This window comes from Watersipora subatra, chromosome 9 (assembly GCF_963576615.1).
Source record: "Watersipora subatra chromosome 9, tzWatSuba1.1, whole genome shotgun sequence".
NCBI lineage: Eukaryota > Metazoa > Bryozoa > Gymnolaemata > Cheilostomatida > Watersiporidae > Watersipora > Watersipora subatra.
This window is the reverse complement of record NC_088716.1, coordinates 33697031-33720996: the sequence shown is the minus strand read 5'-3', so window position 1 is coordinate 33720996 and position 23966 is coordinate 33697031. Positions and strand designations below refer to the sequence as shown.

Genomic DNA, 23966 nt, shown 5'->3' with positions numbered 1-23966 from the left:
TTAACGTTATGCATACACCGTTTTATCTCACAAGTGCGGCGAGATGTGTTACCATTTGAAATCAAATTTGAGAACTTGCCCTGACTTGACACTTTACGCTATATGGCTTACATAGTACGAAGCAAAAACTTCCCATAATTTTTTTACGTTATCTGGAATTTACATTATAGGAGGTAGACATTATAGGAGAGTCTACTGTATTGTTGAGATTTCTGCTAATAATCGTAGGGCATGTTGTAAGTAGAGATGCCTAGTATGGACAACATGCAAAATAATGTCCAAGTCTTCTGTGCTCCCCTTCCTTCCCCTTGCTATAATGTATTTAGTTTAAACCAAGTTAGCACGTAATGACCATATGACCAGAGGCTATCATGGCTTTTCATATGACTACACGCGCAGCTCATGCATACATTATGTGAGTTAGTCGCTACCTATAAGCATCAAGAAAGCGCAAATGATTACTCATAATAACTTGGGCTATAATAAAACTGCAGCCTATCTGGCCCTCAGTCACAGAGAAATACCAAGCTTCGTGGCCAGCAGCAAGAAAATGTATCGAAAGAAAATTTGTTTCTTACCTCGTTAGCATTACTATCCTCATTGACTTTACTATGACCTTCACTGAGTCCAAGAAGCCTCGACGTCATATTCATCGGCGCTACAATGTCTGACTGTCGACTTCGACGACCCCCAGGTTGAGTAATGATGCTGGTTGCGCTGGCATCTCTAGGTAATGGCCCTGAGCCACTCGATATCCGCTGCGGGTACATCTAAAGCATGGGAGATGACGCCAAGTACTACTCCCCTAACAGAGATTCGATTCTACACAGTTAGCCTAAGGATGGCAAAGACATTGGACTTACCAGCGTCAGCATCTTTTGTATAGAGTGCAGAGCGATGGAAAGAGCTGACTAGTGCCAATCAAAAAAACAGAAGAAATGAGAAAGGTTTGTATACACTAACGACAAGTTTTGGCAGCAGGCTGCCATAGATGTTCAAAGTTCATGGTTTAGGCATGAAAATGACTAAGAGAAGAACGTAATCAACGCAGGAAAGCAGGGGCGTGTTGCCAACATGTTCCTTTGGAGGTAAGCGCTGACGGTTCCAAAGATGGCCACATCTGTGGTTTACACTCAGGCTAACTGTAAACAATTTGACCAAATCTGAATAAACACAGAGTCCATGCGCTAGTTCACCTCAAGCATGCGCAAACACACGATTGATCTATAGGTGTGACTAGCTGCGCATCATGCAGACTTCCATCAAATAATAAAGGTGTAGTGTGGTAGCCTAACCAATCAGTGACTTCGACCAGAAAGGTGACTAATTACATTGTGTCTTCAGCTGATTACTCTTTGAACTCACTACCTACCCAAGCCTTGACTTATTTGATGTTATCCTTCCTCTCTAAATCTCACCCCTTGATTATCAATATCATGTACTAAAACTGGTATACGCGGTTCCGAACTCATTGGAGTTAATAATCAACAACATTCAGAACACTACAATAATTATAATAATATAATACATATAATAATTGAGCAAAGCCGGTAAGCCACATTTTTTGCGACTACTGCCAAAACCTATCGAAATACCAATAGAACATCTGTGACCAACAGCAGATGAGTGTGAAAAGCAAGTAAGCCAACATAACAATGCTTTATGCTACAACCCAGCTTTCACCAAGCTTTTTAAAAACAAAGATGCTTCCTTCTAAGAATAATGCCTGGAGAGGCTAATGGTAGATGTTGATGACTTAAAGGTTGACTTGCAACAAAATTCACATTACAGTTATTTGGTATCAAAAGATTCACCAAGTCTTACTCTGTTTAGCCTGTTTTGACAAACTGTTGTTTTTGCGGAGTTGTTCCCCCATCTAGCGGGCGAGCAACACAACAGCTTGTCACAATACGTACTGCACCTGATGCATCAGCTGCACTTATAGGGAGTTGTTCTCTTCCGTCTATGCGGCTCAGTTGCGATGTTATGTCGGCCGCTCCATTGGTAATCATAGCGAATTTCGTACAAAAATTTATGTAGAAAAAATAAGATTACAACGTTTAACCAGCGACCAGTCTCTGCGGTAAACTTTAGTAGAACTTGAGAACTTAGGCAACAACAGCGACTAAACATTGCGTTATTTGTGCGCTCAGTCAGTTTTGTGGTAAACGTTAGTAGAACTTGAGAACTTAGGCAACAACAGCGACTAAAATTGTTGTTATTTGTGCGCTCAGTCAGTTTTGTTTATATTTTTGTATCAGTCAGTTTTATTTGTTCTTATGGATTTTATTTTCAATTTATTTTATTCTTAAATTCTACTAATGTTTACAACAGAGACTGGTCTTTGGTTAAACGTTGCTATCTTATTTTTTCTATATAAATTTTTGCGCGAAATCCGTTGTGATTACCAATGGAGCGACCGCCATAACATCGCAGCCAAGCCGCATAGACGGAAGAGAACAACTCCCTTTCCATGCAGCTGATGCATCAGGTGCAGTACGTCTTGTGACAAGCTGTTGTGTTGCTCGCCCGCTCGACGGGGGAACAACTCCGCAAAAGCAAGTTTGTCAAGACAGGCTATACTCTGTTGTGTTGAAGGTGCCAAATATGTGGAAATGTGATTACAAGCTCTTAAAAGCACAAAAACGAAAAGCCGCCGTAGATTGGAATCTCTTTATTTCTCTGACGTAGTCATGAAATTTATTGATTGTCTTGTCACGTGATGTTATCACGTGAATTGAAAGGCCATTAAAATGCTCAATATAAAACGTATCGTTGCACTAGTTTATGACAAACACTTCGGGTTTTACTGAAGACCCCGTAACAAATATAGATGCTCACTACTTGACAGTTTTGTTTCGGTTTGGTCTTATCGGCAAGTCGTATTCTGATCATGTGACCCAATACTTCGCAAATAATTTCTGCAGCACTTTTCGATTATCACAAGTGACCAACAGGCTCGTCATGATCATCAGACAATGATATGTACTCCTTCAAGCTAAGGCTAAAAAATTAAACAAATTTTTACAGTAAATTATAAGATATCACTGCTAAAAGTGAAAGCATTACAATGACGATAAAACAGACGCGTAAGAAAAATAAACATGGTCTTATTGAATGCGTGAAGTATATTTGTGGAAATATTTCGACGAATAAGGTTGCATGAAAGTGTAAACAGAAACCATCTAACACAGCTACGTCACATTTGAGCCGTTTTGAAAAAAGAATCCAAACTACGGCGGTCTCGTGTGGCTGCGATTAGCTGTTCGTTTTTGAGCTTTTAAGAGCTTGTAATCACAATTCCACATATTTTGTACCTGCAACACAACAGAGTAAGACATGGTGAATCTTTTCATATCAAATAACTGTAATGTGAATTTTGTTGCAAGTCAACCTTTAAGGTAATACACAAAGCAAAGATGGTAGATGCTGATGACTTAAGGTATGTCACATGAACAAATGTCGATGGTAGATGTTGATGACTTAAGGTATGTCACATGAACAAATGTCGATGGTAGATGCTGATGACTTAAAGGTTGACTTGCAACAAAATTCACACTACAGTTATTTGGTATCAAAAGATTCGCCATGTTTTACTCTGTTGTGTGGTAGGTGCCAAATATGTGGAAATGTGATTAAAAGCTCTTAAAAGCTCAAAAACAAAAAGCCGCCGTAGATTGGAATCTCTTGATTTCGATGACGTATCCGCGCTGTATGGTTATTGTCTTGTCACGTGATGTTCTCGCGTGAATTGAAAGGCCAATAAAAAGCTCAATATCAAATTTATCGTAGCAATAGTTTATGATAATCACTTCGGGTTTTACCTAAGACCCCGTATCAAATATAGATGCTCGCTACTTTACAGTTTCGGCTTGGCCATTCCGTTCGACTACTCATGTCTGAGTTGCGATCATAAAAAATGTCAAATTCTGAAGAGTTAAGACCCTGGCGTTTCGAGCCTGACGCTCTATCTGAAGAAGATCCTCAACAGAATCAAACCTCTCAGCAAGTAAGCACCGCCACTAGCCAGCTCTTATGTGCCAAGCTAGCTAGTAGTAATAGTTTTAGCTTGAGAGTGATAGAACGAATATTATTATATATGATTTTAATGATGATAATTATCGCTTCAATATTGCGAAAAAATAATTACAGATTTTTCTCCAATGACAACGTTAACAATTTTAATATTTAAATCTAGTGCTGCACTGATATACTGTTGGATAACATCGACCTGATGTATTAGCTATGGTTGCATAGACATATCTGTTCATTTCTTTAGGAGCTAATACCACCGGCTACAGAGTGGTGTGCCTGCGAGTGTTGTCAAGACATGCCATCTCTTCCTGAATGTTTGTGCTGCCATTATGCTGAGTTTGCGCATTGTCTCCTTGACCGAGGGGAGCATGAATGCCTGCGTATGCATCCTGGTGTAAACGAATTTGTGGCGTCTGCACCCCTTGAGTTGAGGTGGAATAATTACCTGCGATATCATAGTGAGTTGGATATTCATTTAATGCCAACAACACCAAGGCTATGCTAATGTGTCAAGCATTATCTACAATTCTTGAGTTACACATTTAATGCATCAGTTGAACACACATATTCTGAACTCGTGGAACACAAGGAGAACTGGTATATTTGGCTTGTACACTTACTACAGTAGAGCGTGTATTAGTTTTATGATTTTATTATATAAAGATCGAGATTATTTTGATGATCAGCAATTATTGTTTTTCAATAGTTGTTTTGGTAGATAATCTATTCCCATTTGGAGAGCCATCGCCAAATGCTCGGAAAAGGTTGTGTGCATACCGCAATCTTGTGTTTTGGTTTATGCCGCAAATCTTGTTTGCAAGTCTGCAAACTCTTCTTCATCATCCGTTGGTGGGAAAAGAGCCCGAATCTTAGACACCAAGCATGCAGGTAGAGGCCGTCGCTCACGGCGACAAATTTGCGGCATAAGCCAAAACACAAGCTTGCAGTATGCACACAACCTTTGTAACAACATCCGTTGTAATGGACCTCACTCTCAGGCCGTGGGAAATTAGATCGGACTGGCATCGCTTGAAGCCTTCCAGCTCCATGGTGTTCGAGCTGGTGGTCTCTGTTGACTGCAAAGTAAAGAAAGTTACGACCAACAATTACTTTCACATTATTTGAATGAACTATTTAGCTAGATGAGCAACTTCATGTTTATGTATTGATAACTACTAAAAAATTTGGGTTTTTGTCAGGCTGTGAAGTAAAAACTGTCAAAGTTTTACCTTGACAAGATGGCTGCTGACTATTAAACCGCAGCTCTGATCCATCATAGTGTAGGCTCTGTATAGTGCGCAATGCCCCGGACTATCGCATCTACCGTCACCTGCCAAATCAAGCTCCCAATCGATTGCTGCCATCAATCCCTCGTTATGCAGGGTGTACTGCTCAGCAATACACTGTAAAATATTGTAAAACTTCATTATACAAGATTAATTTGTATCATTATCATTAGTCTAAGAATGTAGAATCCTCTTCCCCCTTTTTGTGCTATATTATGATGAAGAATCAGAATTTTGAATTATAATATATTTTGCTTGAAGGATGACATATTTTCATTTCAAGAAAAAAATTGTTTCTAAATGTTGTTATTCAATTAGTGTGCCAAGCTTTTACTCACATTTTCCAAGTTTATGAGTAAATATTAACACTCACACCATGTAAGTATTCACTTTGTTGGTAGAGGCAAACGCTGTGGCTTGGTATTGCGATGTTCAGGAGCGACAGAAAACGGAGGTTCTGCGTAAGGCATCCGCCAGAAAAGAGTGATGCAGCTGCCAGCAGGGGGTTGATGACGTAAGCTCTGTTCACCCTGGCAGTTGTTTCCCGAGTGTACGATCGGTGACAGGAGGCACATGTAACCTTGAACTCTACCCATCCGCCTTCTCGCACCATCGTGAATGAGCAGGGGAGGGCGCAGGTGTGACAGTGAAATAGTCGCTGGAGTGCTGTCACACTTACTATTATTTTCTCCTCTTTGAAGGAGGATTCGGGTCTGAAATCACAACACAATAGTTGACTTGCAATAAGATTTGTACAACATCATTTCCTGTTATTATATCATATTTGCTTGATCAGAAAAAGAATAAATATATAGCCATGCAATCATGACACAGATTTTACAAAACCCTATCAGAATCCATGATATTGTAAACATAAAATGTGAGTAATAACTCTATGGATATTTTTTATATTTTGTCAAGTTTGGTTTAGTTCAGCTCTATCTTACATGTAATTGGAGAGCGTTTGACGCTGGCCAACATAGCGCTCAAACTCTTCCCAGTCTTCAGTGGTTGGCACAAACTCTTCATCTAATACTAATAATAATCAACTAATAATATTAATATGCTATTAACGATGATACCAGAAAATGACAATAACTATTTTATATAACATATCTATAAGTGAGTGGGGGTTAAGAAATTTGGCGAAATTAATCGTGAAACAACATTATTTTATCAATTATATATTAATATATTACGTTTTACAGATAGATATGCAGTATGAATTAGTTTTGTTATTATAATAAGAATAATACACGTAATTAAAAAGATAAAATACTAATAATATAATATTACAATTAAATGACATTAATATTGTTATATTAAATATAGATTAATACAGTACTATTAGGAGAATACTAGAAAATAACCCGAGTTACAACTACTAATACAAGTAGTTCATAAAATAAATTACTCACGTGCTTTGGTGATATGTGGAGTATTCAAACAGGTTAGAAAACATGTCGTCTTTGAACTGACGAAAACAAAGGTAAGAGTAAGCAGGCGAATAAATAAAGTTTGTCACATCCAGCTTCACCCAGTTGCTCCACGCCCGGTGAAGGTCTGGTCTTTTCTCAGCTCTTGGCCAAAAAAAGGTGCTTCTCAGCTTGGCAGCTGCACAAACACTATGGGGCGCGTTAGTCATGATGACGAATTGAAATAAACAAGTTTAATATGAGAAAGCGTGTTTGCTATTTGCGATAGATCAAACTTGAACTGAAACTAACATTATTTGATCATGTGACTTACAATTCCCGCTATATGGCGCGAAAAATTTCTACAGCATTTTTCAACCATCATAGCGGACCAAAAGGCTCATCATTTTTATCAGAGGATGATATGCAATCGTTCAAGATAAGCTTAAAAAATTAAACATATTTTTATGCTACGTTTTGAGATATCAGTGCTCAAAGTTGCAGCATTACGATGCCGATAAAATAGACGCGTAAGAACAATAGACATGGTTTTTATCGCAAGCGTGAAGTATATTTGTGAAAATAGTTCGACGAATAAGGATGCATGAAAGTGTAAACATAAACTATCTCGCACACATTTTAGCCGTTTTAGCACACATACGTCACATTTTAGCCGTTTTGGAAAACGAATCCAAACTAGGGCGATCTCGTGTGGCTGCGATTTTCTGTTCGTTTTTAGCTTTTACGAGCTTTTAATCACATTCCCACATATTTGGCACCTACAACACAATAGAGTAAGACATGGCGAATCTTTTGATACCTAATAACTGTAATGTGAATTTTGTTGCAAGTCAACCTTTAAGGTATGTCACATGAACAGATGTCGATGGTAGATGTTGATGACTTAAGGTATGTCACATGAACAGATGTCGATGGTAGATGCTGATGACTTAAGGTATGTCACATGAACTGCCACCAAGGAAACCCTTCAGTTGAATAGAAACGGAAGGCAAACTAGTCTTCACATCGATACACACCTTAAAGACTCCCAAGGAGGATTCACAGCTGTTCAAGGTCTTCCAATACATTAAACATCAATTATCTTTATTGTATAATACCAACACCTTCAGTTTTGTTCGTACCAGTCAACAAATAGGACCTTCAGCAGTCTCAACAAATAGGACCTTCAGCAGTCTCAACAAATAGGACCTTCAGCAGCCCTTACTACGCTGTCCAACTAAAGGTATCTTCCTAGCTGCCAATCAGCATGGCAATCAGTGTCAAATAAATAAACAATTACTGCTGCCGTACAACACAATAACAAATACTAGCTGCGGCTATGATAACAATCCAAAGGATAGCCTCCTACTACATGGTTAGTAAGCATATCTAACCTGGCAGTGAATAACCACTCAATATTCAAAGCTCCTACCCAAAGGAGAGTGAGAAACATTGAATATTGCAGCTGTTTCCCTAAGGGAACAAAAATTAGAAAATTGCTTGCAATTTAAGAGTTATCATCTCAAGCCACTTTGGCTAAATGATTACCGTACTTTTCGGACTATAAACCACACCCCTATATAAGCCGCATCTGCTTTATTTTCCAAAAAAAAAACCATAATAAAACAATACATAGGCCACACCTTTGTATAGGTCGCAGAACTCAGGACGGTGCTTTTTAACGCGGCGGCAACTTCGCTGTTTAAAACGGAACAGTGCCTAACGGCACTGTTCCGTATTAACTGACGCTTTTTAACCTAGTGCCTAACGGAACAGTACCGTTAGGCATTGTTTCGTATTTTCTTTCACCGCTACAGGCGCACTAATCGGAGATTCTGACTAATGCTCCCTAGCGGTGAAAGAAAAAGCCACAGAATAGCCGCACCCTTATATTTGCCGCATGGCTCAAATCGTCAGAAAAAAGTAGCGGCTAGTAGTCCGAAAAGTATGGCAGATCACTCAGCAAGGAAATATGCTGAACAAGGAAATACTGCCAACTATATGACGACCACAGGAGAACATGACATGCTGAAGATGAAGTGAAAAACAATTATTAAACTTAAAAGTCTCTAGCGAAATGAAAACATTGATCGATAAACCAAGTAGACATGGAGAGCGAAAACAATTGCTCTGAAAGGTGATTTGCAGAGCAATCACTTTTCAGAGCAATTGGCAAAATTAGCATCCAAGAGTTGATAACCCTGTTATCAACTTTTGCATGCTGTCGAGTTACGCGTGCAAGAGTTGATAACTCCATCAACCTAAAAAATGAGTGTAATTTTATCATTATGAAAACACTCAAAGCCGAAGAAGTCAACGAATGCAATAAAAGTATTTAATCCCAACATCAAATCTTGAATCATTTGATTAAAAGCTACATGTTGCTACATGTTGCTACATGTTGCTACATGTTGCTACATGTTGCATGTACGACTTGAAGCCACATCAACCATGGAGATTGGCACAAATAATAGAAGGCATGTTCAAAGTACATTGACTAATCAGTTTCACAAGACAGGTCATATTTAATTGCATTTAATTTGTATTTTGAAAAATAAGCATTCAGATGTGATGGTATGTCAAGGTTTGACTGTACCGACTTACTTCATACATCGATTGATAATCTTGGACGTGCCATCGCTTTATAGAAACCTGGGAGATCGCGCTTTGAGAGTGAATTTACCATGACGCACTCATCGTGTTCATAAAGTGTCATCAACTTAATTGTGCGATTCCCATGCAATTAAACCATATCTGTCACGTACAACTTTTATCGTATTTACTAGGTAAGTCAGACACGCTGATTCCGATTTTATACTCAAAATAAAGATTAGTCCACTAACTTTCAGAGTAATGAAGGCTTTTTTACAGCGTTTTAATATCGGTCTCGAAAACAACACGATCGGCACAACAAGCTCCGCCCATAAATACGTGACGTAACCTAGCTTCTTAGGAACAGAAGTTAGTAGGGATGTAAGACCGATTTAGAATAATAGAGATGAGTGTTTTAAAATCCAATAATATCTAAATCCAGCCTTAAAAATAATCTCAGCCTTTTCTGAAAGGTAGATTAGCTATTTAACATTGCATATTTAAAAAAGCGCGATAACAACGCCAGCTTGTGATAAAACCGCGCTTTTTGAGCTCATTTTTCTCGGCGTCCAGCCTATTTAAACATCACGTAACAAGCTACGAGCAATTTTAAATAGTTTATATACCTTTCATAAAAGACTGCAATTATTTTACAGGCTGGATTTAGATAATAATGGGTTTTACGACACTCATCTCTATTCTTCTAAATCGGACTAAACATTCCCAACTTCCGTTCCTGAAAAAGCTAGGTTTTGTCACATATTTATGGGCGGACCTTGTAATGCCGATTGTGTTGTTTTCGAAACGGATATTGAAACGCTTTAAAAAAGCTTAAATGACTTTGAAGGTTAGTGGACCAATCTTTATTTTGAGTACAAAATCGGAATCAGCGTGGCTGATTTACCTAGCAACTACGATAAAAGTTGTACGTGACAGTTATGGTTTAAAGGCTTATAATAGTTTACAGGAGTCTAGTCATGGAGTCATAGAGCTCCTCACCAAAATTTGATTGATCCTTTTGAAGAAAGATTTTTGTAACATGCATGTTGCGATATTTGTCGGTATGTTAATTTTTACAGCCTCGTCCAGTGCTTTGATGAAAGCAAAGTGACGACTGTGATCGTCACCGAAATGTTTGTTAAAGTCAGTAAAGCCAATAGACAACCAACCCAGCCTTGTGCGGCTACAGCCATATTTATTGCTTTACAACATTGTGGCTACTATGGACGCAATCGGATTGATGATTTAGGGTTGAAATTATTCCATGGACAACATTTTTTTGACTGGACGAAACCTTTCAAAGTGTAACGAATTAATTTCTGTCAATCTTGTAACAACTTTTTCTTTTAAAGTCAATTTTTGGTCGAATTTATGTCATGGACGGTGGTTGATTGAACGTCTACATGTACATGTAAGTACTTCTAGAAAATATCATAAACAACATGACATGAGATCATCATGTAAATTTAATGTTTCTATGCTGTGACAGTTTTTATGCTGTTTCTATGATGTTTCGTTCCCTGTAAACAGAGTGTGAAGGACAGCTACGAATTTATATGATGCCGCAACGATTGCTCATCGGGTGTCCACAACAAGTCAATAAGAGATATTTTTCTTACATTCAGACATTCTTACATTCAGGATGATTTGCACCAAGTTAGTAGCAGTGTTACTGTACAGACAGACAGTATACCTGGCAGACAGAATTGTACATGGCAGACAGCACATGTACATGACAGACAGCACTTGTACATGGCAGACAGCACTTTTACATGACAGACAGCACTTGTACATGACAGACAGCACTTGTACATGGCAGACAGCACTTGTACATGGCAGACAGCACTTGTACATAGCAGACAGCACTTGTACATGACAGACAGCACTTGTACATGGCAGACAGCACTTGTACATGGCAGACAGCACTTGTACATAGCAGAAGCAATTCTGGTCACTTTTATCAGTGATGAATGTAAGCGTTTATATAGTAGATTGAGGAGGTCATATTTAAGAGTAAGGAGTCTAGCTTTAGCAATGTTGGACTGACAATTATGTAGTGAAAGCGATGAAGCTGTTAACCCCATCTGACAAAGTAAGTCATACTAACGGCGAACCTATTGTAGTAGGAGAGGGTAGTAGTACGCAGATCATTGCTAGCTGAGGTTGTTTAAGTAATATAAATGTTTTATGGTACTTTAGTAGCTATCAGGGACAATGATAAGGCAATCAGCTAACTGCCGAAAAGAAAAAAATAGATTAGGCAACTTTCGCAGACCAGAGAATAAACGGATTATGAATATAAAAGTGTAAAGCTAACAGTCATCCATGCCAGTTGGGCCCTCGCAATGACAGTAATTGTAAGCCATTAACTCAAAACTGCTCGCCCAATATAAAAGGAAGTGTGAAATAAAGGGCTTGTACAGGAGTTGCATACTCTCTAATTTTCTTCATATAAAAGGGCACCTCTGATACTTTCTACGCATAACATTCACCACGTTTTTAAAGGTTGACTTGCAACAGAATTCACATTACAATTATTTGGTATCAAAAGATTCAACATGTTTTACTCTGATGTGTTGTAAGTGCCAAATACGTGGAAATCTGATTACAAGATCTTAAAAGTTCAAAAACGAACAGTTAATCGCCGCCATCACGAAAGCGCCGTAAATTGGAATCCATTTCCAAAACGGCTCAAATGGGACAAGTTGAACAAGATGGCTTCTGTGTACACTTTCACACAACCTCATTCGTCGAAATATTTTCACAAATATACTTCACGCATTCAATAAAACGATGTCTATTGTTCTTATGCGTCTGTTTCATCATCATTGTAATACTGTCACTTTCAGCACTGATATCTCAAAACCTACCAAAAAAATTTGTTCAATTTTTTAACCTTAGCTCTAAGGAGTGCATATCATCCTCTGATAAACATGACAAGCCTGTAGTCACCTGTGATAGTCGAAAAATGCTGCAGAAATTGTTCGCTCCATTTAACAGGAAGTATGGGTCACATGATCAGATTAGATGATTAGACCAAGGTGAAATGAAACTGTAAAGTAGCCAGCATCTATATTTGATAAGGGCTTTCCAGAAGTATCCGAAGTGTTTGTCATAAACTAGTGCTACAAGACCTTTTATGTTGAGCCTTTTATTGGCCTTTCATTTCCGTGATAACATCACGTGTCAAAACGATAACCACGTCGAGTTGAATACGTCGACGAAATGAAGGGATTTCAACCTACGACGGTTTCGTGATGGCTGCGATTAAAGGTCTAGTTTTTAAGCTTTTAAAAGCTTGTAATCACGTTTCCACATATTTTGCACCTTCAACACAGCAGAGTAAAACATGGTGAATCTTTTGATACCAAATAACTGTAATGTGAATTTTGTTGCAAATCAACCTTTAAAATATGACCAGGTTAGAGACGGTATGCTGTTGTAGAGAATACTATTAATGCATGAATCCTTTGCAAACATCATACAACCATTTGTTTGCCATTTACCATCAACCATTTTCCCGCTGGACCTTTGCTGCACCCATACTATACCTATACTGTACATGTACAGTACATGTACTGTACATGTACTGTACCCGCACTATACCCGTATTGTACCTACACCATACAAGCACGGTACTAGTACGTACCAGTCCAGTAGTAATCTGCACCTTTACCCGTACTGTAGGAATTGAACATGCCCAACCTGCCAAATCTGCCTTTCGCCATACATCATCAAAGTAACTCTTGACATCATTGAGCACATTGACTTCAAGTAGTGAGAAATTTTCTGTCATTTTAGGTATTCACCAGTGTTTCTGTCCACCAAAAATTGTCATTACTAGCTCGCCTCTCTGTCTAAGAAGGTGAAAAAAAACACCTTTTTTGCCTAGCATATCTTGACACTATAGCAGCTACTAAAAAAGCCTTAGTACAATGGGCGCTCCGTTCCAACGTAAACAATCCATTCCAGAAACATTTACGTTATAAGGATTTTACGTTATACGAATAGTAAAATACATGTTAATTGCCTCATCCGTTCCAAGATCTTTCCAAACGCACCCTTTTGTCCATACAAAAACAAAAACTTGACGTAACTTTTTTATTTGTGGGCTGTATCGTAACTGCAGTATTATTGGTTTGCATCAACAACTTTTCTCCCTTTTATGATCAATGTAACGCTAGTGAAGAGCTCCAATGAAAGCAGAATGTCACAGACGGAACCTGACGAAGCAGGAAGCAGAAACAGCGACGGATCTCAACAGCCAGCAGGTTTGAGCAAAAATCAAGTAATCATGTTTGGCATTGCGATATGGAATGAACTGGTACTACTACTGATCACCCTGCTTTGAGCTAAATATAGAATTTTGTTCATATTCGTAATTAAAAGCTTCGTTTATGAACAAAGGTAACAAAGTCTTCACATAGGGTAGCATTTCTATTGCCATAGTAAAGAAACCTTGCATGGCAATACCCACATGCAAGACGAAAGCAAAGGCACATTTGTGATGCGTACAGCTCAATACTAGGGTACTTAGGACTTTGTCAATTACAGACTTGGGCAGAGAACTGCTAGTCCTTCTAGTGTTACATCTAATAATGATGAGATATGAGATATATATAACATAAGATACTCTATTAAAAGCTTTTATTGGATAGTCCAGTTATTGCAATACACTTAGTTCGATACATTTAGTTCGATACATTTAGTTCGATACATTTAATTCAATACATTTAAAGATGTAGTTGCGTCAAAATTTAAGTTGATCTTAAAAGAAAGCATTTTTTTTTCTCTATCAGTTGATATGTTGTTTGTTGTGTTACGCGATCGCATTGCCAAGATATTTGAAGATTAAAACCGAAAAAATCTGATCACCGTAAAAACGCTCAGGCCACAAAAACGTGCCCAGCCTCGCCAAAAATGATGTCACGCGTTTGGCAACCTCTCTCTATCTCTCGTATTCACATCGGCTATTTGCGATAAAAGTCTAGTCTTACGCGGCTCTATTGGCATATATCTTATTTTGTATTTGCTCGTGTTGGCTAGAATAAAATTTTAAATCCTGCTACAGATGCATTATTATGAATGTTTAAAAGGCCTCAAATAACGAAAATTGAAAGTTTGTTCTACTCACTTTCTCCAAATGTTGTGTAAACATTTGGGTACCGACTACCAATTCTACCGGTCTACGGTAATGCTGTCTAGTCACTTTATGTAGAACGCGGTCTTTGTATCAGCACAGTTCTGCAGCTACCCATATAAACGATATACAGCCTCCCATAAGCCCCGCCCACATTATGTCACCTATTACCTACGTACTAGTTTCTCACTAGTATTCTTACCGAATGCTAAATAATTGAAATAAGCAAGCCACCTCTTTGAAAAGAATATAGACAGGGATAGAGTTTTAAGGATGAGAAGTCTGCTGCAAACTAGATTTGAACTCACATTCTCCAGTTCTGCGGACACCCATATACCATATCCGATTCACTACAATATTCTGCGGACACCCATATACCATATCCGATTCACTACAATATTCTGCAAATCATGTTTTGCATTATCTTCAACAATATTATTTTATTATATAATTTTTACAAGCAAAAATATTTTCATCTCGGCATAAAGCTTTTATTAAAAATCTTCATCAAGTCGTGGCCACTCACATAGTATTAGCTGATACAATATGACAAATTCATCTACTGCAACAAACTCAAACAAAACATCATCCAGCACGCATTCAAGTCTTGCTTTCTCCTTTATAGCAGTTTCCACACTGACAAAGCTTCTTCGGCTGGTGGGACGACATAAACATTCTGTAATCAGTAAAACAAGTAAATGTAAACAAAGAAGATGCAATAAATATGTCATTCATAGATATGTCATTCTAAAGCGTATCTATTGACAGCTTCCAAATTGGGAGTTAAATAAATTGCGAGTGTAATTATAAAAACGAATAAACATTTAATAAAGGCACAAGTACGCCAAGCCAACGATTCGAAGCTTTGGTTCTGGAAATTAAAGATTTGCAATGATCAATCGATTTTACCCACTTCCTACGTGTGAAAATAATTTGTAATCATGACTCTAATTTACCAAAGAAAATTCGAAAAAATATTATAGCTAGGTAAAACGGCAGATAAGCTATGAAACGATGATTGGAGATAGCAAAGAATGATCATTTTATTAATTAGTATATGTATTTATGACTAAAAAATATTACATTTACTAAAGTATAGAAGACTCTAAGTTAATTTACCTCCATTCTGTCTTCTTCTGCAGCAAAACGCTGCTGACGCCTGTCAGCTTTGGCCATAGGCTGTCTACTCTAATCTTTTACTAAACGTTGCTCAGATAACTCTGAGTAGCGGTCGCTCGAACTTGAAGCCATTTTAAAACTATGTATAACTTAGTAATTGTTGAAACGCGTTGAATCAGTAACGATGAGCATGAATTCTCTAGCGATGAGAATCTTCGAGATCACAGACAACGCGTTTTACGAGTGATAACATTTATTACGGTCTATATAAAAACTTCGCGATCGTGATTGGCTAACGAAGCGACCTCATATTTATCGCTCGTGGTTTCGTTTCAGAAAACAAACTAGTTACGTCACGAAATTGGCACCCGCTGGAACGTGAGCTTTTTAAAAGAGGGCCTCATTCAAACGCATATATCTCTGGACAGGGTTGGTCTACAAAGACAAAAATGGCATCAAATTGTAGCTGATGTTTTAGCCTTTTATGGGTCCTAATTTCATTTTTGACGCAACTACATCTTTAATTTGATGCATTTAATTCAATACATTTAATTCGATGCATTTAGTTCGATATATTTAGTTCGATACATTTAGTTCGATACATTTAATTCGATACATTTAGTTTGATGCATTTAGTTCGATACATTTAGTTCGATGCATTCAGTTCGATACATTTAGTTCGATACATTTAGCTCGATACATTTAGTTTGATACATTTAGTTCAATACATTCAGTTCGACACATTTAGTTCTACGCAGTTTGCTCGATACATTTAGTTTGATACATTTAGTTCTACGCAGTTTGCTCGATACATTTAGTTCAATACATTCAGTTCGACACATTTAGTTCTACGCAGTTTGCTCGATACATTTAGTTCGATACATTTAGTTCGATACATTTAGTTCGATACATTTAGTTTGATACATTTAGTTTAATACATTTAGTTCGATACATTTAGTTCGATACATTTAGTTCGATACATTTAGTTCGATACATTTAGTTCGATACATTTAGTTCGATACATTTAGTTCGATACATTTAGTTCGATACATTTAGTTCGATACATTTAGTTCGATACATTTAGTTCGATACATTTAGTTCGACACATTTAGTTCTACGCAGTTTGCTCGATACATTTAATTCGATGCATTTAGTTCGATACATTTAGTTTAATACATTTAGTTCAATGCAATCGGTTCGACAGCAGCTAACAAAAAATAATCCAGAATTGAGCATCTATGAAATCATTGAGTAGTTTCAAGGTAGAAAAATGCCTTCGCTGACAATATCATGTACTAACTGATGACACATGCCAGAACAGTATCATGTACTAACTGATGACACATGCCAGAACAGGATCATGTACTAACTGACGACACATGCCAGAACAGTATCATGTACTAACTGATGACACATGCCAAAACAGTATCATGTACTAACTGATGACAAATGCCAGAACGGCATCATGCACTAACTGATGACACATGCCAGAACAGTATCATGTACTAACTGATGACACATGCAAGAACAATTTCAAGTACTAAGAAATAACTCAATCATCATCTACCTTCTTATTAACAACGGCTAACCCTCTACAGCATATTTCCTATGTAAATATGAGAACATGGGGAAATTCAGCAATTCACATTCCTTAATGGAGTCATCGACTCGGACAAGTCACTGGACAAGGACTATCAATAGCGCGCATGACAATGCGTGATAAAAACAGCTTTTGTTAGGACCAGTGTAATAGTCTATTCATAAGGAACGCTCTCACAAGATCGTTTGTTAATTACTCAATGGATTTATTAGCTCATGCTGCTCAGCCGTGAGACTGATCTACCCAGCTGCTGCCACGCAACTTGACGAGGCTTCAACTGAGGGAGTGATGAAATAGCTTGTCTATATACGCTAGAGTTCAATACGAATGACAAGTATATCGAGTGTGAAGGATGTGCTGACATCTAACAAATGTAACATGGTCCAAGTATATCAAACCATATCTATGTTGAGGTGAACAGCGGAGATAGACAGTTATTTTGAGATGGCCTCCCCTACTCGTGTGCTATCAGCATTGGCTCCAAGGCTCAAGAACATTCATCAGAAAGTATCTATACACGGGCATCGCCTCACACACAGCAACATGAACGCTTATAAATGACTAAATCAGACAGATACCAATTTTTAAGAATGTTGGGGTATCATACTGGTAGCCCAGTGGTTATGCAGTGATCATAGACCTCTATAAAGAGTGATCATAGATGTCGATAAAGAGTAATCATAGACGTCAACACTTTATTTCTAATATTTTATTCTCACTAATTCCAGTACTACCAGTGCTAACAATACATTGTCCAGTGAAGTTTGACATCAGAAGATATTTTAATATTTGTTTCATTTACATTACTTATGAAAATAATTACCCCAATGGAACTTGTCAGCAACAGAAAAAGCTGGTGAGGGGAACAATGCTAAAGCATTTCAAAGGCCATCGCACGCTGGTCCTGGAGGCCTGTCACAGTCAATCACACAACTTGTTTAAAATTTAATAGCAGCCTATTCCATGTAAGATTGTACTACATGGAATTGATAGCTCCTGAGATATTTGCCAGCAGAGCCTAACAATCCTTGTAACGGCACTGTTAGTTGCTACCAGATATCCGTATATGGCGCACACAGCTACTAGCGCTGTCAGCTGGTCACAACAAGTGGGCATTCTACTGCTCCACCCTGTCTGCGAACAGGTCGTGCTTGCAACTTGATATAGTACATGTAGTTACTACTATTGCTTGTACCGCTAGCTACTGTAATAACGAATAGTAGTGGCAGTATAATTGCTAGTAGTACTTAGTAACTCATATAATTACTTGATATAATAGTTAGTATTACTATAGTAATAGATTAATAACTAGACTAATTATAATTAATAACTAATTAATTATTACTAACTATTAATAGATTAATAGTTAGTTCATACTATATCTTGTACTGCTAGTTCTAGTACTAGTGGTGAATCTTACAGCAGCTATAATAACATTTTATTGCGCCTATTGTCATAGGCGGAGTTGGGGAAGCTACGCGACACGGAGACTGGGTTCATACCTACACACACACTATCAAGTTGTAGTGAATTGTTGCTAACTACAACCTTTTGCTCACTCATAAAAAGCATGCAACATTTCATAGTATAGAGTGAAAAATAGACAGATACAGCAGAAAAGTAAAAACATCTTATCATCATCGTTTAGACTAATACATGACAATGACCTGCAGAGAAAAGTATGATAGAATGGGCTGACTTTCCTCCTGTTGTTTTCCCTGATTAAAGGTTGACTTGCAACAAAATTCACATTACAGTTATTTGGTATCAAAAGATTCACCATATCTTACTCTGCGGTGTGGTAGGTGCAAAATATGTGGAAATATGATTACAAGCTCTTAAAAGCTCAAAAACGAAAAACCGCCGTAGATTGGAATCTCTTTATTTCCCTGACGTAGCCATGAAATTTGGTTATCATCTTGTCACGTGATGTTCTCCCGTGAATTGAAAAGCCAATAAAAAGCTCAATATAAAACTTATCGTAGCACTAGTTTATGACAAACACTTCGGGTTTTATCGAAGACCCCGTATCAAATATAGATGCTCACTACATTAGTTTTGTTTCGGTTTGGTCTTATCGGCAAGTCTTAATCTGATCATGTGACCCAATACTTTGCAAATAATTTCTGCAGCACTTTTCGATCATCACAAATGACCAACAGGCTCGTCATGATTATTAGACAATGATATGTACTCCTTCAAGCTAAGGCTAAAAATTTAAACAAATTTTTACGGTAAGTTATAAGATACCACAGCTAAAAGTGACAGCACTAAAATGACGCTAAAACAGACGCGTAAGAACAATAGACATGGTTTTATTGAATGCGTGAAGTATATTTGTGAAATATTTCGACGAATAAGGTTGCATGAAAGTGTAAACAGAAACCATCTAACACAGCTACGTCATATTTGAGCCGTTTTGGAAAGCGAATCCAAACTACAGCGGTCTGGTGTGGCTGAGATTAACTGTTCGTTTTTGAGCTTTTAAGAGCTTGTAATCACATTCCCACATATTTTGCACCTACAACACAACAGAGTAAGACATGGTGAATCTTTTCATACCAAATAACTGTAATGTGAATTTTGTTGCAAGTCAACCTTTAAATATGTTCTCATCTGATCATACAAAAAATATTCATGGTTCAATCTTGAAATTTTCAATCAGTTAACAGTCGTGTTAACATGACTGTTAACAGCTGTGTTAACACAACTGTTAACAGTCATGTTATCATTCATGTTAACAGTCAGGTTAAGAGTGATATTAACAGTGACATTAGCTGATATGTCAACATAAGAGTTACAATAAGCCCACACAATGAGGTCTCAATAAATGACTCAGATTTATTCTCTAACCATACAGGTCATAGTAGCACAGATAAAGGGACATATAAAAATGCAGTCATCCCATGGTCTCCGGAGTCCATTAAAAGCCACATCAAAATCGGGGCAAAGCAATGCTCCACCGAATATCCTAAAACATCTATGGTTGCCTGCGAGCTAGGCAAAAACCTATCCATATTGGGATAGCGGTGGCTACAATGAGGCAATTACCTGTGAACAAGGCTAAAGACCGATTTGAAGATCAATTTCAAATAGCATGTTTTAGGTGTTATATTACAGTTGTTATTAGAGTTGCACAGATCTGTCATCTTATCTCAGAGACATGAATCCCTTCAGACTGCCTAGTTCAGTCTAGTGCTAATTACACTCGCTAATTCATTGACCTCTGCACGAATAATCTAATCAATGATTTTGATTCATATCTCTTCAGAGACAAGACAATTAAGGAGTGCTAGAGGTGTCCTGCCGCCCCACCCCAAACGCCCAAGAAAAGCTTGCTCTGCAAACCAGCAATAATTAATTAGCTAATATCTACAGACCTACAGAAACTTCAGCAGATTTGACCTTGTATAATAAAGAATACGCTGGCACCACCTTCGTAGGTAACACACTCCAGTATATTGTTTGTTTTAGCACACAAACACATGCATACACTCACCATCCTAGAATGCAGCTATGTTTAGCACACAAGCACATGCATACACTCACCATCCTAGAATGCAGCTATGTTTAGCACACAAGCACATGCATACACTCACCATCCTAGAATGCAGCCAGAACCATCCCAGAATGTTTAGATGATCAATGAATACAAGTCTCACAGAGTTTACCAACCCCAAACTGATGCAGAAACTTCCATTTTTGTATATGTGAGTTTTAGTTACAACTAAGCATACAAACACCCACGGGGAGGCAAAGAGCAAGAACATACAGAGATCGAGCAACATTTTTGCAGTAAAACTAATCAGCTGTGATCAAATACCATCTAGGATATTGGACAAATAGACAAATTACTTACTTCTTCGGGTGGGTGAAGCTTGTCTCTGAGCGGAGCAGACTTTCTACCGATCACAGGAGTCTTCGACTTCGTCGTCTGAAATGCGACTGCTTCCCGATTTTTGCCAGCAAACGATGAGGCACGACTGGCAGTTGCAAGCTTTCTTTGGGGATTTAGGCTGGTCAGATTGCTGTTGTTGTCAACCTTCTTGGAGAACAATAGCTTTCCATCAACTTGGTCAGCCGAGAGTGTAGGTGCCTTATATTCTATGGAGATACAGAGCACTGATGATGCGAAGGTGGCAACCTAACCTCCCACAGCAACAACTAACTTAATGAAATTGTAAAACTAAAGTTATTAGCAGTTAACTTAATTCCTATGATCTCTTACAGAGCAGTGAGGGAGTGCGGAAGGTTGACAGGGCGATTGAGACTACGAGTGAACTACTGAGACTACTGAGAGTGAATGTGCGACTGAAAGTGAACGTGCGACTGTGAGTGAGAGTACAAGAGAGAGTGCGAGTGAGAGTAAGAGAGAATGTGAGTGAGAGTAAAAGTGAAGGTAAAAGTACGGGTGAGAGTACAAGTGAGAGTGTGAGTAAGAGTGAGTACGAGTACACGTGAGAGTAAGAGTGAGTACGAGTACAAGTGAGAGTAAGAGAGAGTACAAGTGAGAGTGTGAGTGAGAGTAAGAGTGAGTGAGAGTAAGAGTGAGTGCGAGTACAAGTGAGAGTGTGAGTTAGAGTGAGTACGAGTACAAGTGAGAGTGTGAGTGAGAGTAAGAGTACAAGTGAGAGTGTGAGTGAAAGTAAGAGTAAGAGTGAGTACGAGTACAAGTGAGAGTGTGAGTGAGAGTAAGAGTAAGAGTGAGTACGATTACAAGTGAGAGTGTGAGTGAAAGTAAGAGGGAGTACGAGTACAAGTGAAAGTGTGAGTGAGAGTAAGAGTGAGTACGAGTACAAGTGAGAGTGTGAGTGAAAGTAAGAGTGAGCATTGGAACCGAGCAAACAGATGGGCAATGCAAGGTATTAGACCTGAAGTGGGTGAATCACAGTTTTAAAACAAGCTAAAATTGAGCTAACCACTGAAGATGTTTTCTTATCACTCGCAACTTGCCGACCATCATCAAATAAACAACTTAGACATGGCCTACGTATAAACATTTTTTGCACTTCCATACATGCACTGGAAGCTCAAAGAATGTTTAACGATGGTATTAGTGTTCATATCGCCCCACAGTGCCGGACCTGAAGGAATGTTCTCGGGAGAGCTCGACAAGAGTGCTGCCGGCGGGATCGTCCCAAGCACGCGACACACGAGAGAAGACAGGCGAGATGCCTAGCTGCTCCGTAGGTTATAAGGCAATTTGTTATTAATACACTGCTGGATTTTTTTTCCGACGAGCAATCTCATTCAGTTACAAATGCACATTATCGGCCAGCCCAGACTCGTAAAACCAGTGAAAACTCCTTATGAAAGGTGATTGCACTTGCGATATTTTTGCGGATTTGTTGCAATAAAAGTCAGTCAGCTCGAATCTAATCATATAATTTAAAAGGTTGCATCTCTTTTTAGGATACTTGAGTGGATGGAACTGTTCAAGGAATGGAACTGTTCAAGGAATGCGCTAGCAATTAAACAACTGTCCACTATGGTGTATGCTACGATGTATACTACGATGTGTGCTAAGGTATATGCTACGGTGTATGCTACAGTGTACGTTAAAGTGTATGCTAAGTTGTACGTTACGGTGAACGCTATGGTGTACACTATGGTACAACTACGGTGTCAACTACGGTATATGCTACGGGGTATACTACGGTGTATGCTACAGTGTATACTACGGTGTATGCTACGGTGTATGCTACGGTGTATGCTACGGCGTATGCTATGGTGTATGCTATGGTGTATGCTATGGTGTATGCTATGGTGTATACTGCAGTGTATGCTACAGTGTATGCTACAGTGTATGCTACGGTATATGCTACGGTGTATGCTACGGTGTATGCTACGATGTATGCTACGGTGTATGCTATGGTGTATGCTATGGTGTATGCTATGGTGTATACTGCAGTGTATGCTACAGTGTATGCTATGGTGTATGCTGCGGTGTATGCTACGGTGTATGCTATGGTGTATGTTATGGTGTATACTACAGTGTATGCTACGGTGTATGCTATGGTGTATCCTACGGTAAGCTCTCGACTGTATGTGAATGCGATTTAACAAATTCCATAGACAAAAAATTATCACCAGTCGGTTGGCAGCTGGATTCACATCTATGACAACTAGTTGTCTAGAAGATGTCGTATTCTTGATGAATAAATATATAAGCTGTCCATAAAGTATAAAGATCAACTGTCAGACACTTGAATGCGTGAGACAGTTGTGTAAGAAGCGCTGTCAAGAATGTCACCACCAGAATTCACGAGGAGTTAACAAGTCTGAAATCACGACTGAAGAGACTGATGAGCAGGGGTGTTACAGTTGATACCGAGCATACCACAACCTGAGCATTATACAAGAAGAAGCGAGAGCGGATTGAGAGGAGAAAGCGCAATGCAGGCGCCACTAGCACAGGAGTTAAGGCGCTGCAAAGGGAGAAGTTATCCCGCAGGTAGCCAGCATATCCCGACAATCATCAATAGCGCTAGAGAGACGCGATGAGCAATGACAATCAATAGAATAGAGATTGTTATAAAGACAGAGAGGTTCTAATGCAAGAGGTGTCCAGACTGGACACAGCAACTTTCATCTTACCCATGACATGCAATACATGTCCGCTCAGGGAATGAATATCATAATCTAAGGGTAATGCGGCAGACCTATCGTCATCCAAGTATATACCCAGTGAGTCTAGGTCTATGTTCTTTAAACGACAAATCGGTTCAACCGTGTCTCTGCAATCACATGAATGACATAGCTTGAATAGACTACTGAAA

General features: G+C 38.5%; 1 protein-coding gene across 3 annotated transcripts in view; it reads right to left on the bottom strand.

Moving 5' to 3' along the window:
* LOC137403720 (pleckstrin homology domain-containing family G member 5-like) overlaps window positions 1–23966 on the bottom strand; it is an 85876-nt gene that overhangs the window by 59224 nt on the left and 2686 nt on the right. For 2 of the 3 annotated variants that reach the window (XM_068089735.1, XM_068089736.1), the window contains exons 3-5: window positions 23785–23924; window positions 21047–21291; window positions 579–770 (exon numbers count right to left, since the gene is read on the bottom strand). In XM_068089735.1, coding sequence (XP_067945836.1) covers window positions 579–770; window positions 21047–21291; window positions 23785–23924 — 577 coding nt within the window. The remainder of the gene's footprint in view (window positions 1–578; window positions 771–21046; window positions 21292–23784; window positions 23925–23966) is intronic. The other variant, XM_068089737.1, reaches the window with a different exon arrangement.